This window comes from Xiphophorus couchianus, chromosome 11 (genome assembly GCF_001444195.1).
Source record: "Xiphophorus couchianus chromosome 11, X_couchianus-1.0, whole genome shotgun sequence".
NCBI classification, from domain to species: Eukaryota; Metazoa; Chordata; class Actinopteri; order Cyprinodontiformes; family Poeciliidae; genus Xiphophorus; species Xiphophorus couchianus.
The window spans coordinates 13,844,577-13,858,184 of NC_040238.1; the positions used below are offsets into that span (position 1 = coordinate 13,844,577).

Genomic DNA, 13,608 nt, shown 5'->3' on the forward strand with positions numbered 1-13,608 from the left:
TTTGGATCTGTGTTTCTATCATGTTTCTTTTCACTCTTATTTTGTTGTATTTTTTTTGTTTGTTTTATTTCTTTTTAAAGTTTCTGTGTATTTTTAGAGGCTACAGTTGAACTGGACTGGTTTCGGGTTTTACCAGAACCAAACGGAGGGTTCCTGTTTCTGTGGTCTAGTTCTGGTTGTTGAGATTCATCTGGTTTAATTTGCTGGTTTTGCGTTTCATAAACACCTTTATGTTTATGAATTGATTATGTTTTTGTTGTTCTTGGTTATTGTTTGTTTATGTTTCTTGATATTTTTAGTGTTTATGTGAAGTTTAAGTTTTAAGTGTTTTTATACTTTTCTTAATAATCTTTTTACAAATTTTATTTCTTTGTGTTTGTTTTCTGCCTTCATCTTCCTCTCGATGTTCTTACGGTTAGTTTAGCTTATAGCAGCTGAAATAAAAAGGAAAATGTTATAGTTCCTCCTTTCTTCAATGTTTTTTCTGATATTTAATTTTTAAAGATTCTTTAATCTTTAAAGATTCACGGAGCGGAAAAAGGTTTCATTTCGATATTTTAAAGCCAAACCTTTTAACTTGATGCTTGCACCGCCTCTGAAAGGCCACACGATGGCGCCATAATTCCGTTTTCTGAGAGTTAAATGCTGCCTTTCAATGCCGTGGGAAATGGGAGAAACAGAAAGAGAGCACGAGGAGCAGCTTTTCTGCAGCATTTCTGGAGTTTAAATATGTTTTAATTAAATAAATATTTACTGAACGTTATAGTAAATAAAAGTGGAGGTTCTGCAGAGTTCTGACTCACTGAAGCAGAATCTGGATGAACGTCATTTTATGTTCAGAAGATTTGGACTCTGATTAGAGTCTTATTGCAGTATTTTGGATAATTTACCAAACCTTTACGGTTTAATGATGATGATGATAATTTCGGTTCACTGTTGAATCGGTCCAGTCAGGAACAAGGAACTCCATAGCCGGTTCCTTTGCCGCTCGGAGTTCGGAGCTTTTCCCTGGTCCCTGAAGGCACCGCGGGCGGATCTTCTGCGGGTTTTTTTCTTCCAGCTGCAGTTTGTTGAGTCGCTGCTGCGGGTCGATCAGCCGCTGCCGAACCAAACCGACAGCACTGGACCCATGGATTAAAGGAGCGGCTCAGCAGAGGTGGGTGCAGCCGAACCGACCTTCACTGTCATGAAGGTGATGATGATAATGATGATGTTGGTGGGAAAGTGAACAGCTGTGTGACCTCTGACCCCAGATAAACTTTATTGAGTAGGAGACAGAGGCTGCAGATGACCGGTTCTGGTTCTGTTGCTGTCGGGCTTTAAAGTTCTGGCTCTGGTTCTGGTCCCTGAACGCCTCAGGAGCATCCAGGAAGTTTGGTTTCAGTTTGTTGACGCTCCTGCGACAGACTGGCGACCTGTCCAGGGTGAACCCCGCCTCTCGCCCAGAACGTTAGCTGGAGATAGGCACCAGCACCTCCCGACCCCACTAGGGACAAGAGTGTTAGAAAATGGATGGATGGATGTTGACGCTACGGTTCTTTAGGTTCCTTTCAGAAGCTTTGACTTCACTACCTGTCTCCAGGACATGTCCAGGTCCCAGTCTGTCTCATTATGTCCCAGTTTGTCCCAGTCTGTCTCATCATGTCACAGTTTGTCACATTATGTCCCACTTTGTTTCATTATGTCCAGTTTGTCCCAGTCTGTCTCATTCTGTCCCAGTTTGTCTCATTCTGTCCCAGTTGGGCCTCCTACTGCCCAGGTCCAGACACAGTCCATCAGTCCAACCTGCTCTTATGAAACGCTCTTATTCTGAAAGGTCTAACAGCGCTTCCTCTTTCTCCTCAGGCATGGAGTGTGTGTGGTTGGTGTGTGTGTGTATGCTGAGCGTATGTGTCGGGGATGACAGCGCATTGGACAGAAGTGGCCACGCCCACCAGGACCATCATCCCCTGCAGGTGGTTTCCAATGGCGACGCAGCTTCAGGTAAGAACATCCCATAATCTTATCCGTAGCTATCATGACGCCATGTTGGAATGAGTCAGAGACATCTTGACAGACAAGACGAAGATCTGGACATATTACATCATCATCATCATCATCACAAACATCAACAACGTAGCAGCCACATGATTCCTAATGAGCCCAAAATAAACCCAACCAGAACCAACCACAAGCCAATCAACATCAGTCAATCATTTAAATTAAATAAAAATTAATCCATAAAGTCGACCTCATCCAATCAGGACCAACATTCCAATAACAACCAACAAACAATAAAAATCAACCATCATCAACCACCACAGCATTTAATACCAACCAGTACCAATCATTATCAACCAGTACCATCCGATACTAACCATCATCCACCAGCCCAGCGTTCTACACCTTGTTGGTTTCTTTTCTCTGCTTTGCTTAAGTCAACCGTCATCAACTGGTAACAAATGATGCTAACTGATATGAACCGATACTAACTTACGCTTATTTGATTGGCAGCAGTCGGCATCCAATGATTGTCCAACTGGCACTTTAGACCAACAACATCTCAGCCACCATTTTCAGTTGGCGACTAGACCATAGTACTTGGCTAGATGGTAAATCCATAACTGTATGGTAAAACCTTGAGTTCCAAACCTTTTTATTTATTGTGGCAGAAGATCCAGACAATGTTAACTGGACAGAGCAACCCACAGTGGGCAATAATACTCAGACTTCAGTGCAACTGGCCACCCAGTGGTAAACGCACATGCTCAAACAGTACCACGCAGATTTCAAAAGATGAGGCCTGGTGGCCCTCCAGGCTTATAATACACTGGGGGGAAATCCTGTGTTTTCTAAATGTTCTTCAGGTGATGGAAGGCTGATTTTGGAACTGTCTTTACGTGGCTTTGGAGGTTCAGCTCAGAGGTCATCCTGATCTCTAGTTTCCAGCTGGAAGAACTGAAGCTGTGTGTATGTAGCTCTAGATCTATAAGTCTAGATTGTTCCTCTTTAGGTCCAACAATAATAACTTCAGTTTTGTGTCTGTTCAGATGGAGAGTTTTGACACATCCTCACATTTATCTGTTCTAAGCATCTGTTCAGTGATTGGATGGGGTCAAAGGTCACCTGGTGACATCATAATGTTGAGCTGATTGCTAGCCGGATTTCCTGTTACAACCTGAGCCAGTGGGAGCATAAAGGTATTGAAGGGTCCTAGGATTGAACCTTGAGGTAAACCACTTGTAACCTCTGACCTCTTTGATGAGAAGTTTCCTATTGAAACAAAGAAATCCCAGTTCTTTAAGTCGGACTGGAACCAACTGAGTTCTGGACCGGAGAGTCTGACCCAACTCTCCAGTCCGGTCAATAATAGGATCAACATTGAGGTCCAGCAGAACCAGAACCAGCACTGTGGTTCTCCCACAATCTGTGTTTATGTGGATGTGATTCAACACTTTGAATAGGCCAGTCTCAGTACAGCGGCAACCATGGAAACCAGACTGAAAGACATCAAAGCGGTATCATTCTGGGTTCTTATGTTATTGAGCAGCTGCTGGGTTAGCAGAACCGGGTCCGGTTTGATGAGTCTCCTCTGTCTCGTTTACTCAGCGTGTTTCTTTAGACGATTCTTCTACTTTCAACATCTTGCTGGATGTTAATCCAGTTTAACATCCAGCAGAACCAACCGTTTGTTAGCCGCACGGCTTATACCAGAGATTCTGGTTCTGGTTCATCAGGTTCCGGTTCCTGGTTCTGGTCTTCATTGTTCATCCAGGAAGACTCAACAGCACAGAAACTTGAGACTGAGTTAATGTTTGCTGAAGGCGACTGGGATCGTCCAGGATGTTGTTGGTTCTGACTCGGCCGGGTCCGGCAGCCCGCAGCTTCGCCCTCCTCCGCCCTCCTGCTGGTGGAGCCTGCAGCAACTGTTAGCGTGGGAGCTAGCCGCCGGCAGCTAACCACAGCTTCCTGGAGATGACACGCCGATGATGTCACAGGAAATGAAGAGGCAACAACTGTGTGCAGGGTGCAACGCTGGCTCCGCCCACTCAGGAAGTGGAGGATGTGAAGATGGACAGATATATTCTCCTGTTCCGGCGCTGCGGTTCTGGTTCTGTCCCTGAACATTCCCTCCAAGTCTCTAGTAATAAATTGTAAATAAAGAGTTAAATCACAATATGATTATATAAATGAATTTGTTATGAAAATGATTAAAAGTATATTACTGTGCATTATTTAACGAGACATTTATTGAATTTTGTCCTTTTTGGCTTTCCATACACACATTAGTCTGATTCTGACGGTTCTGTTTGGTTCTGATGGTTCTGTAGGTCTGTGCGTTGTGGACCCGCCTCTCTGCGGCGATCAGAACTCCTTCCTGAGCTTCGAGGCGATCCGCAGCATCCACAAGCTGATGGACGACGATGCAGACGGCACCGTGGATGCCATGGAGACAGACGAGGTGAGACGGAACTGGACCTGTCCTCTGGACCCATCCTCTGGACCCGGGCTGAAAACGTTCTGCTCAGTTCCTCAGGGAGGATCTACAGGATCGCAACCCGAAAGCCAAGCACCGCAGCTTCCACCGGGCCGACCCGCACATCAGCCTGGAGGACATGTGGAGAGCCTGGAAGGAGTCTGAAGGTCAGAACCAGAACCAGAACCAGAAACTTCTGGGTTCAGAACCAGAACCTGTTGCTTCTCTGAGTTAATAATGAAGTCAGTATGATTAGAGGCTGCTGCTGCGCCGGGCCTGGCCCTGGTCCAGTGTGTTCTGACGACCCGGTCCGGTCCCTGGTGTTCTGTGTCCAGTGTATAACTGGACGGCGCTGCAGGTGGAGGAGTGGCTGTCCCTCAGCGTGGAGCTCCCTCAGTACGCCGCCGGCTTCCGCATGCAGCAGCTGGACGGGAAGGCGCTGCCCAGGTAAGCGCTCACCTGGTGGCTGGTTGGGTCAGAACCGGACCCAGTGTGACCTCCCTGTGTCCTCCCGCAGGCTGGCGGTGAAGAACGTGACTCTGACCGTGTCGCTGCTGAAGGTTCTGGATCGGAGCCACGCCCAGAAGCTGCAGCTCAAGGCCCTGGACGTGGTTCTGTTTGGACCGCCAGCAGGTCCAGTTCTGACGGCTCTGGTTTCAGTCTGTTAAACTTCTGTTACAGGAAGTGATGCATTTAGAATGTATTTATCACTTCCTGCTACATTTCAAAATAAAATCCCTTCTGAATGTGACGGCACATGTCTGTGGGGCTTTTATTTTGAAATGGATTTGAACTAGTTAAATAATCCAACCGTCCATCCAACCATCATCCATCCATCCTAAGCAGTGAAACATTTGTCCAGTGATCTGAACTGACGTTCTTCATCCGACTCAGTTCAGCTTTCTGAGATAAAATCAAGATAATCTCTGAAATCCATCAGATTATTCCAAACTAAACTCTTTAGCTGCTCTTGGTGCTCAAACCAAGCAGGCTTAGAGCTCAGTGATTCTTCTGAAAACACTTTTAAGAGAATCTGATCCCCGTCTCCTATAAACCATTGTTTCTATGTGTGTGTGTGTGTGTGTGTGTGTGTGAGCAGGCCGGCAGAACCGGTGGAAGGACCTGGTTCTGGGCCTCTCGGTGCTGATGGCTCTGGGCGGCTGCTGGTTTGCCTACATCCAGACCAGGAAGTCCAGAGACGACCTGGGGAAGCTGATCAAGGACCTGGAGGGCCTGCAGAGGGCCGAGGAAAGTCTGCTGGACCTGCAAACAAAGTGAGTCCATACCAACGGCACAAACCGTGGGAACTTCAACCCGATCCAGAACCTCTAAGGTCTTCTGGATGCAAGGGAGAATTATTATTAACTCTTTGTTTACATCTGAGACTAGCTGTGGTTCTTCCCACCAGATGACTGTAGTTTCAGTTGATGAACTAAAGAAGTAGCTTTTATCATGAACATAAGGAGTCCAAACATTAAGCCTTGAGGAACTCCTGAAGAATTAAACCTTGATAAAACCAGTGGCGGTGTGATGGAAACTAGGACTAAGGGTTTTCTGCTGCTGAAGTCAGACAGAGATGAGGTCGGAACCAGAGGTGGCAACTGCTAGCTAAAAGCTAGCTGCGCTAATACTAGAGCTAATCATACTAATCATAAACAATAGCTCTGCTAATGCTAAATGCTACACCCTCGCTGTAATTACTGGAAGCTAATGCTAAAGCGCTAAATTCAACCTGTTGCAGGTGTCAATGACACAACATAATAGCACATCTCCCTCTACAGGATCAAGCTTGTTACTGCACTCCTCCCTGTACGGGTTGTAAGTAAGCTAGGCTTATTTACAAAAACAAACCAGACATTATTTTTGTCCGATGATAAAAGCTAGCAAAAACCCTGACAAGCCAACTGAAATGTTAGCTTTGGTGTTGGTGCATTAGCTACAGTTCAGAGCCTTTCTGCTCCTGAAGCCGACAAGGACTCCAGGTTATTTTTAGCTGACAGCTACACAAAGAATTAGATGAAAATACTCCCTGCTGCAGCTAAAAATACCTCTGTGTATCACAACGCTGCGACCTTCCACTGTTACCATTGAAATATGTCAGCTGGCCTCTGTTTGTGTTTCTGAAACCATGAAATCTGATTTATTTCATAATTAATTGTAATTTAGATGATGACGAAGCTGCAGCCAGCAAAATAGTCCCGTAACGTGTGAGAACAGCGTCTGCTGGAGCTTTGTTTGAAATCCTTATATGGGCAAAGAATAGCCAGCAAGTCAGCCTGCAGCTCACACACACAGACACACACACACACACCTGTCGGAGAGGCTACTGTACAGCAGACTGAAGCGTGTTGCAACATGCTGATTTCCTCTGGGTTTTAGCGAGCTGCAGCCCTCAGTTCCTCTTTTCTGCAGGAAACGGTTCTGAAAGGTGTGAGGAAAAAGAGGAGTTAGAGACGAAGATGTTCCAGATCAGTTCGGCAGACGTTGAGGCGCAGCCTAGCAACAGATGGATAACAGCTTGGGAAATTAAATCCTTCTGAAAGTTTTCCTCTTGACTTCCAGTTTAGCACCTGAGCACCTTTTCCTCTCAAAATAAGGAACAAAATATGTCTCCTGGTGATCTTTATGAGTTTGTGTTGACCCAGACGCCAGCATAAATTATGACATGGCAGCTGGTTAACCTGAAAACATGAACAGGAACAAAACAGAGGAAGAGAAGCTAAGGTGGACAAAACTACAATAAGCTAAGCTAGAAAGAATAAATGAAGATAAAATAAGTTGTGATGATTTAAGATAAAACATGAAAAACCAGGATACATTAGAATGAGTTAAATAAACCAAGTTGAGTGACGCAAGCTAAGCTAAGTAATAAAGGTAAAGTTAGCTAAACTAATAGAAAATGAGTTGAAGTCAACTAGAAAGCTAAGTTTATGATGTCAGTATTTTAAACTGTCAAACTTTATTTAACTGAACATGAAAGTAAATTATGCTTTAGGATTTTTTTCTGAAAAACGCATCTAGGGGAAGCCAAATGTTTTCAAAGTTAGAAAAACGCTAAACGAAATATTAGCTCCTGTATTAGTATAGTATTGAAAGTGTGCCCCCTGGTGGTGGACCATGAGGAGTTGGGTCTGTTTGGGTTTGTGAACTAACGTTTTCCTAAATCCTGGAAGGTTTTGCTCCTGAACGTTTTCAGATGACTGACTCCTGTTTGTTTAGAAATGTTTTAACGTTTCTCATAATGTTTGAATAAAGGCCCTGCGCTGTCAGTCTGAGCAGCAGCTGCTGTTCCTGCTGCACCGCCGTTATTTTCAGCCCCAGCACAGCTGCTGATTGTCCTGAACAGTGAAGTGAAGCCCGCAGCGCTGAGCCCAGCGGTTCTGCTGCAGCTCCCAGTCAGCTGACGGCCGGCTTCAGTCTGTTTCCTCTCTGGGATAGTTCAGCTGCTTCGTCTCTGTCCATCATCTCCAGAAATAGTCGCACACATCCACTTCCTCTGCAGACGGCGCCACAGCTCCCCCTGCAGGCAGAGCACAGACTGGTTTCCTGCTGTTCAGAAACAGAAAAATAAATATCTGATCAATTTCAGCTTGGATCAAGAAACGATCCTTCAGAAACTTGTGTGACGTTTCCCCAAACCTTATCCAAATCAGACACAACTATCGTCAAACGTTTTGCTGCATTTGCTTCGAAGATATTAATAAAAGTTCAAAGGTCAACTAGCCCCCACACTTTTACTCAAATCTTAACAAAATTGGTGTCAAATGTTTGATTTGATGTCATTTGTGTCACCATCATTTTAAAGATATTTACAAAAAAGTTACCAGATAACAGCATAACAGTTCTCCATTTTCTCTAAACGGCCTCTGGTGGTTTAGAGGTCAACCAGCAGACTCTGGTTGACCACCATTAGACAAACTAAATGTTTTTCTGCATAAACATTTGACACCAGTTTTGTTGGATTTGCAGAAGGTGGGTGAACTTCACTCAGGGCTGAACAAAAGAAAGTGAAGCATCAAACATCAGCGTATTACCAGCTTTGTCTGGTTGTTGAAAAGCTCAGAGTTCTCTGATGTCAAACCAAAGAGGAGAGACGGCCTTCAGTTTCAAACTCGTACATGAAACAACCAGCAGCCTTGGTCACATGATTCCTGGTATAATTACAGTGAGGATCAACATTAAATGTCATTATTAACATTTAATTACTGACAGAATATTTTTTGGTGCTGTCAGTCAAAATGGCCGATGACCAAAGAGTCCAGCTGCGCCTCTGCTTATTCGGCTGAGAAGAGAAACATAACTGAGAGTCATCAGCATAGCGGATTATTAAAAATACAGAAACAGACGGAGCAGGTCGACCTGAAATATCAGGGAGACTGAACCAGGACCCTGAGGGACGCCAGACGAGTTAAGATGATAAAAATGAACATTTAGAAATATGCCATGTGCTTTAGCTGCGTCATTAAAGGCTCCTGATTGAATCAAGCATGCTTTATAAGGCAGCGGTTAGGCCAGAATCTCCATGGTAACGATGACATCACAGTCTTGAAAAGAAATTTAAACTAACATCGAATCAAAAGTGAGATTTCTCCAGTTCTGCTTTTGAATATGTGGCTTAGAGACAAACCTGTCAAGTTTCGGACTTGAGAATACGGAGACGTTGCCGTCTGGTGCTTTTGTCAGATTGGGGGCGGGGCGAATACTGACACGGGAGCACGGCGGGAGAGGGAGGTAAAATACGGTAGTTTCCCAGAAAAAAACTGCAGAATGGACAGGTATGCTTAGAGAGCCAAACCTTCTGGCTCAACCTTCGCTCAGCGCCCCCACATGGCCTGACAGAGAAGTGAAACAGCAAGTGTTTAATGTTGCAGTGTGTGCTCCTGCCAGCAGGGGGAGTGTAGGTTGCTGCTCCTCTGACCTGCTGTGTCTGCCAGGCTGCGGCGGGCGCAGGAGCAGCAGCACTGCGTTCAGGTGGAGAAGGTGAAGGTGGAGGAGGAGCTGCGGAGCGAGATCAACTCGGCCAAGCGGGAAGCTCAGCGGCTCCGTGAGCTGAGGGAGGGATCTGAGAACGAGCGCAGCCGGCAGAAATACGCCGAGCAGGAGCTGGAGCAGGTAACGCCCCCTGCCGGGCGCCGGCCAATCAGAGGAGCCGACCCTCACCGCCTCCCACTCCCCCACAGGTTCGGATGGCGCTGAGGAAGGCGGAGCGGGAGCTGGAGTCGCGGGCGCGCTGGGCACAGCCAGAGGCCCTGCAGAAGTGGCTGCAGCTGACGCACGAAGTGGAAGATCAGCATTACAACAACAAGAAGCAGAACGCAGAGAGGCAACTGCTGCAGGCCAGGGAGGGGGTGAGGGCCCCAACACAACACAGGCTGAGGGCCCCAACACACCACAGGCTGAGGGCCCCAACACAGGCTGAGGGCCCCAACACACCACAGGCTGAGGGCCCCAACACAACACAGGCTGAGGGCCACAACACACCACACACTGCAGGCTGAGGGCCCCAACACAGTGACTCTACTGTTGTGTCAATTAGCTTGCTAATATTTAATTAGCAAGCTAATTACTTAGCTTATTAGCTATATATTTAGCATGCAAAAGTTAAATATTTACTTTGAGTTCCAAAGTAAATATTTATTTTGTAAACTAGATATTTAGCCACTGATCTAGATATTTTAATAAGCTTATTTACTTTGAAACTAAATATTTAGTGAGCAAGATATTTAGCTTCAAACAAAATAAGTATTTAGTTTGGAGATAAATGCTTATTTTGCTGAAATTAAGTTTTTAGTTTAAATTTGTGAACTTTATAAATTAATGGTGAAAATATAACTTTGAATGACCCTCCATTTTGTTTCTCCTCTAAGAGGCTAAACCTAAATTATTGCTGCTAGTTGTTAACTGTGTAAGTAATGTCCAGAGTCTGTTTGCCAAAGACCAGACCAATATGACAGGCAGAAACTTTTGGGTTTATCCTTCTGGTTGGGTTTCTGTTCTGGTCCAGTTTAACTTCCAAAGAGTCCCAAAACCCGAAGACCCACTGTGGGTCGGTGATGACATCGACCCAACATGTTTGCAGAAGACGCCTTGCTTTCTGTTGCAGGCGGAGAAGATCAAGAAGAAGAGGAGTTCTCTGTTTGGAACGTTCCACGTGGCTCACAGCTCCTCACTGGACGACGTCGACCAGAAGATCCTCTCAGCCAAGTGAGTCACATGACCCACAGCCAGCTGGTACCGTAGCTGGTACCGTAGCTGGTACCGTAGCTCAGGTCCGGCTAACAGACCTTTCGTCTCGTGTCGTTGCGGTTTGGTTTGGACAGACAGGCCCTGGCTGAGGTAACGGCGGCTCTGCGGGAGAAGCTCCACCGCTGGCAGCAGATCGAGTCTCTGACCGGGTTCTGTGTGGTCAACAATCCGGGTCTGGGAGCCCTGGCCGCCGCTCTGAACCTTGACCCGTCCTTCCTGGGCCTGCGACCTCCGACCCCACAGAACCTGCTCCTGTCAGACGACCTGGACGACATGGACGAGGACATCCTGTCTCCGGGGACGTTGCAGTGTAAGCCTGACAGATTCTTCTTCTCCCAGTCTGAGTCGGGCTTAGCAACGGCGGCCCCTGCTGCTAAACGGGAAGTCAGCTGACCTCTGCTTCTCTCTCCTGATTGGCTGTCTGTAGACGCAGCCTGGCAGATGGACCGGCGTGTGAGCGACCTTTGGCCTCTGAGTGGCATCACAGACACACAGTTACCATGGAAACAGTCAGGTTGACAACCATCTCTGATTGGTCCTTAACCAAATAAATAAAAGCACAGACTCAGTGTAACTCTCTTCCTGTTTTCTGCAGCTCAGAGTCTGATGCCCCTGCGGCAGAGGGCAGGAGACCCCGGGTTGACGTTTGGCTCTCAGAGGTTAGTTGAGGGGCGTGGCTTATCTCAGGGTGGGCGTGGCTCGTCCACAGAGTCCCGTCCTCCAAGTGGACGCCCTCGGCAGAATCGCAGCCTCTCTATTGGCCAGATAGAGTTCCTTCCTGTGCTTGCACCGCCTCTCTCCTCCTCCCTGTCCCACCCTTCCATCGACCTCACTTCCTGTCCTCCTCAGCCAAACTCTTCGTCTTCCTCCTGTGCCGAAGGCTCCGCTCATTTTTCTGCTCTGCTCTCCCGATGTTCTCACTTTATCCCTCTGGATACTGCGCCAGACCTCCAGACTCCAGGGGGCGCTGTGGCCAGCCAGAGGCAGCGCTGTCGCTCCGGCAGCTTGGGGTATTCTTCTTCTTCTGTTTTATCACTAATGTAATGAAAATGGGACACAAAAATGTGAAACCAGAGTCAAACCAAGAAATTTTAAGATTTTGCTAATTTAACCTCCATAGCTAAACTTTGATCAGACATAAATTTTACAAATAACACAAAACTAAGTTTACAAATTTCTTACATTTTGAACCTTCAGTTAATGTCAATGATAAAAATAATACATTTGTAGAATGAAGTGAGAGAAAAACTACATTTTAATCTGAAAATTATTTCCTGAGTCTCATGTTTAGTAAAGTTCATAAATCATCTTGATCTCGTCTTATCAGAGTAAAAGTGAAAAACATAAACACAAATTTAAAATCCTTCAATGATTGATTAATGTTGTCCACCCTGAGTTACCAGTGCACACCAATGACTGGTTCTCATGGTAACATCTCCTGTTACCAGTTCCAAGATGAACAACTTCTGTCAAAGAGTGCGTTTGATTTCTAGACCAGAGCAGTTGGTGAACACAGCTTTCTTTCACTGTTCAGCAAAAACATTTCTGGTTCTTCCTGTTCTGATCTTCCTGTTCTGATCTGTCTGTCTTCCTCTTCATGTCTCTTTATTTGGGTCGTTATTAGAGGGCTTAATAGAATGAATGCAAGAGTCTTCCCTGGATCCCAAGGGTCTCCAAATGACCCCCAGTGTCTCCCATTGATCGCTAGGGAATTCCATTGACCCCTTCTGTCTCTAGTTGACCCCCGGGTTCTCTGAAGAACCGCAAGAATCTCCCACTGACCCAAATGACCGCTGGAGTCTCCTGTTGACCACTGGGGAGTCCCATGGACCACTAGGGTCTCTGATTAACCTCCCAGGGTCTCCAATTGACCCCTAGGGTCTCCGATTGACCCCTAGGGTCTCTGATTGACCACAAGAGTTGCTTTTGAACCATAATAAATGGGACATTCACCAACAAATTAAACGTGTATTGATGATTTTAATGATGGCATTGGTCAAGATGTAATATTTGTCACTGATTTCTCAATTGTTGACTGTATGTTGTTTTTATGACTTTTTATTTTTGTGATGCAGAGCACTTTGAATTGGGTTGTTGCTGAAATATGCTATCCAAATAAACATGATTGAGTCTCCAGTTGACCTCTAGGGTTTCCAAATTATCACTAGGATCTCCGATTGACCCCTCATTTTTCAGAGAACCTGGGGTGTGATGAAGACTCCATTTCTGATCATCTCCTCCTCCTCCTCTCAGGGACATCATGAGCCGCTCAGACTCTGACTCCGCCCTCGCTCTGTCTCTCAGCGAATCACGTGCTCTGCATCACTCCAGGCCCCATCTTCTGGACTCCAGGCCCCACCTCCTACAGGATCAAAGCTCTGCCCATAGAGGAGGAGGAAGAGGAAGTGGATGTCTGGAGAAGAGCTCCAGCCTGGTGGAACTGAGAGGCCCCTCCTCCTCCGCCCTCACCTCTGCCTGCTCCACCCATTCCCTCTGCATGGCCGCGGACGACAGCGCCGCCTTCCTGTCCTCGTCCGCCTCGTCCAGCTCATCCGGCATCGGACAGGGAGCCGGTGTCCAGCCGTCCAACCTGAGGAAGGACAGAGCAGACGGTCTGGAGGCGTCTGTTAGCCGCAGAAAGAAAGCTTTCTACACCATCTTCAGGAAACGGAGGGACAGTCCGGATGCTGTGAGCCAAAGATGAAGGCTCCCGGGTCAGGATGGAGTATCGTCTTCATCACCCAGGGAAGAGGAGGAAGAGTCAAACACCAGCGAGGAGCTCCACTTCAGTCAGCAGCTCCACCATAAACTCTATCTGTGAAAATCCTTTTCTGCTGTTGGAAAAATTAAGACAATAAAACAGAATTGAAATATTTTTCATTTTTTTCCTCATTTCTTTGTAGAAA

The 13,608-nt window shown here is 46.3% G+C and overlaps 1 protein-coding gene across 1 annotated transcript; it reads left to right on the top strand.

The window, feature by feature from the left end:
- Positions 1–1,007: 1,007 nt before the first annotated feature.
- On the top strand, positions 1,008–13,577 carry stim1b (stromal interaction molecule 1b). The gene is made up of 14 exons (XM_028031575.1): positions 1,008–1,156; positions 1,846–1,983; positions 4,311–4,441; positions 4,509–4,623; positions 4,792–4,903; positions 4,974–5,089; positions 5,556–5,730; positions 9,391–9,568; positions 9,637–9,804; positions 10,560–10,660; positions 10,777–11,012; positions 11,130–11,216; positions 11,298–11,361; positions 12,956–13,577. Exons 2-14 carry the CDS (start codon positions 1,848–1,850, stop codon positions 13,404–13,406), a joined length of 2,070 nt encoding a protein of 689 aa, XP_027887376.1. The 5' UTR covers positions 1,008–1,156; positions 1,846–1,847; the 3' UTR covers positions 13,407–13,577.
- Positions 13,578–13,608: the final 31 nt, after the last annotated feature.

Coding starts and splice junctions, on each gene's coding strand:
- stim1b (XM_028031575.1), top strand. CDS start 1,848: ATGGAGTGTGTGTGGTTGGTGTGTGTGTGTATGCTGAGCGTATGTGTC. Junction 4,904..4,973: donor GACGGGAAGGCGCTGCCCAG/GTAAGCGCTCAC, acceptor GTCCTCCCGCAG/GCTGGCGGTGAAGAACGTGA. Junction 9,569..9,636: donor CCGAGCAGGAGCTGGAGCAG/GTAACGCCCCCT, acceptor ACTCCCCCACAG/GTTCGGATGGCGCTGAGGAA.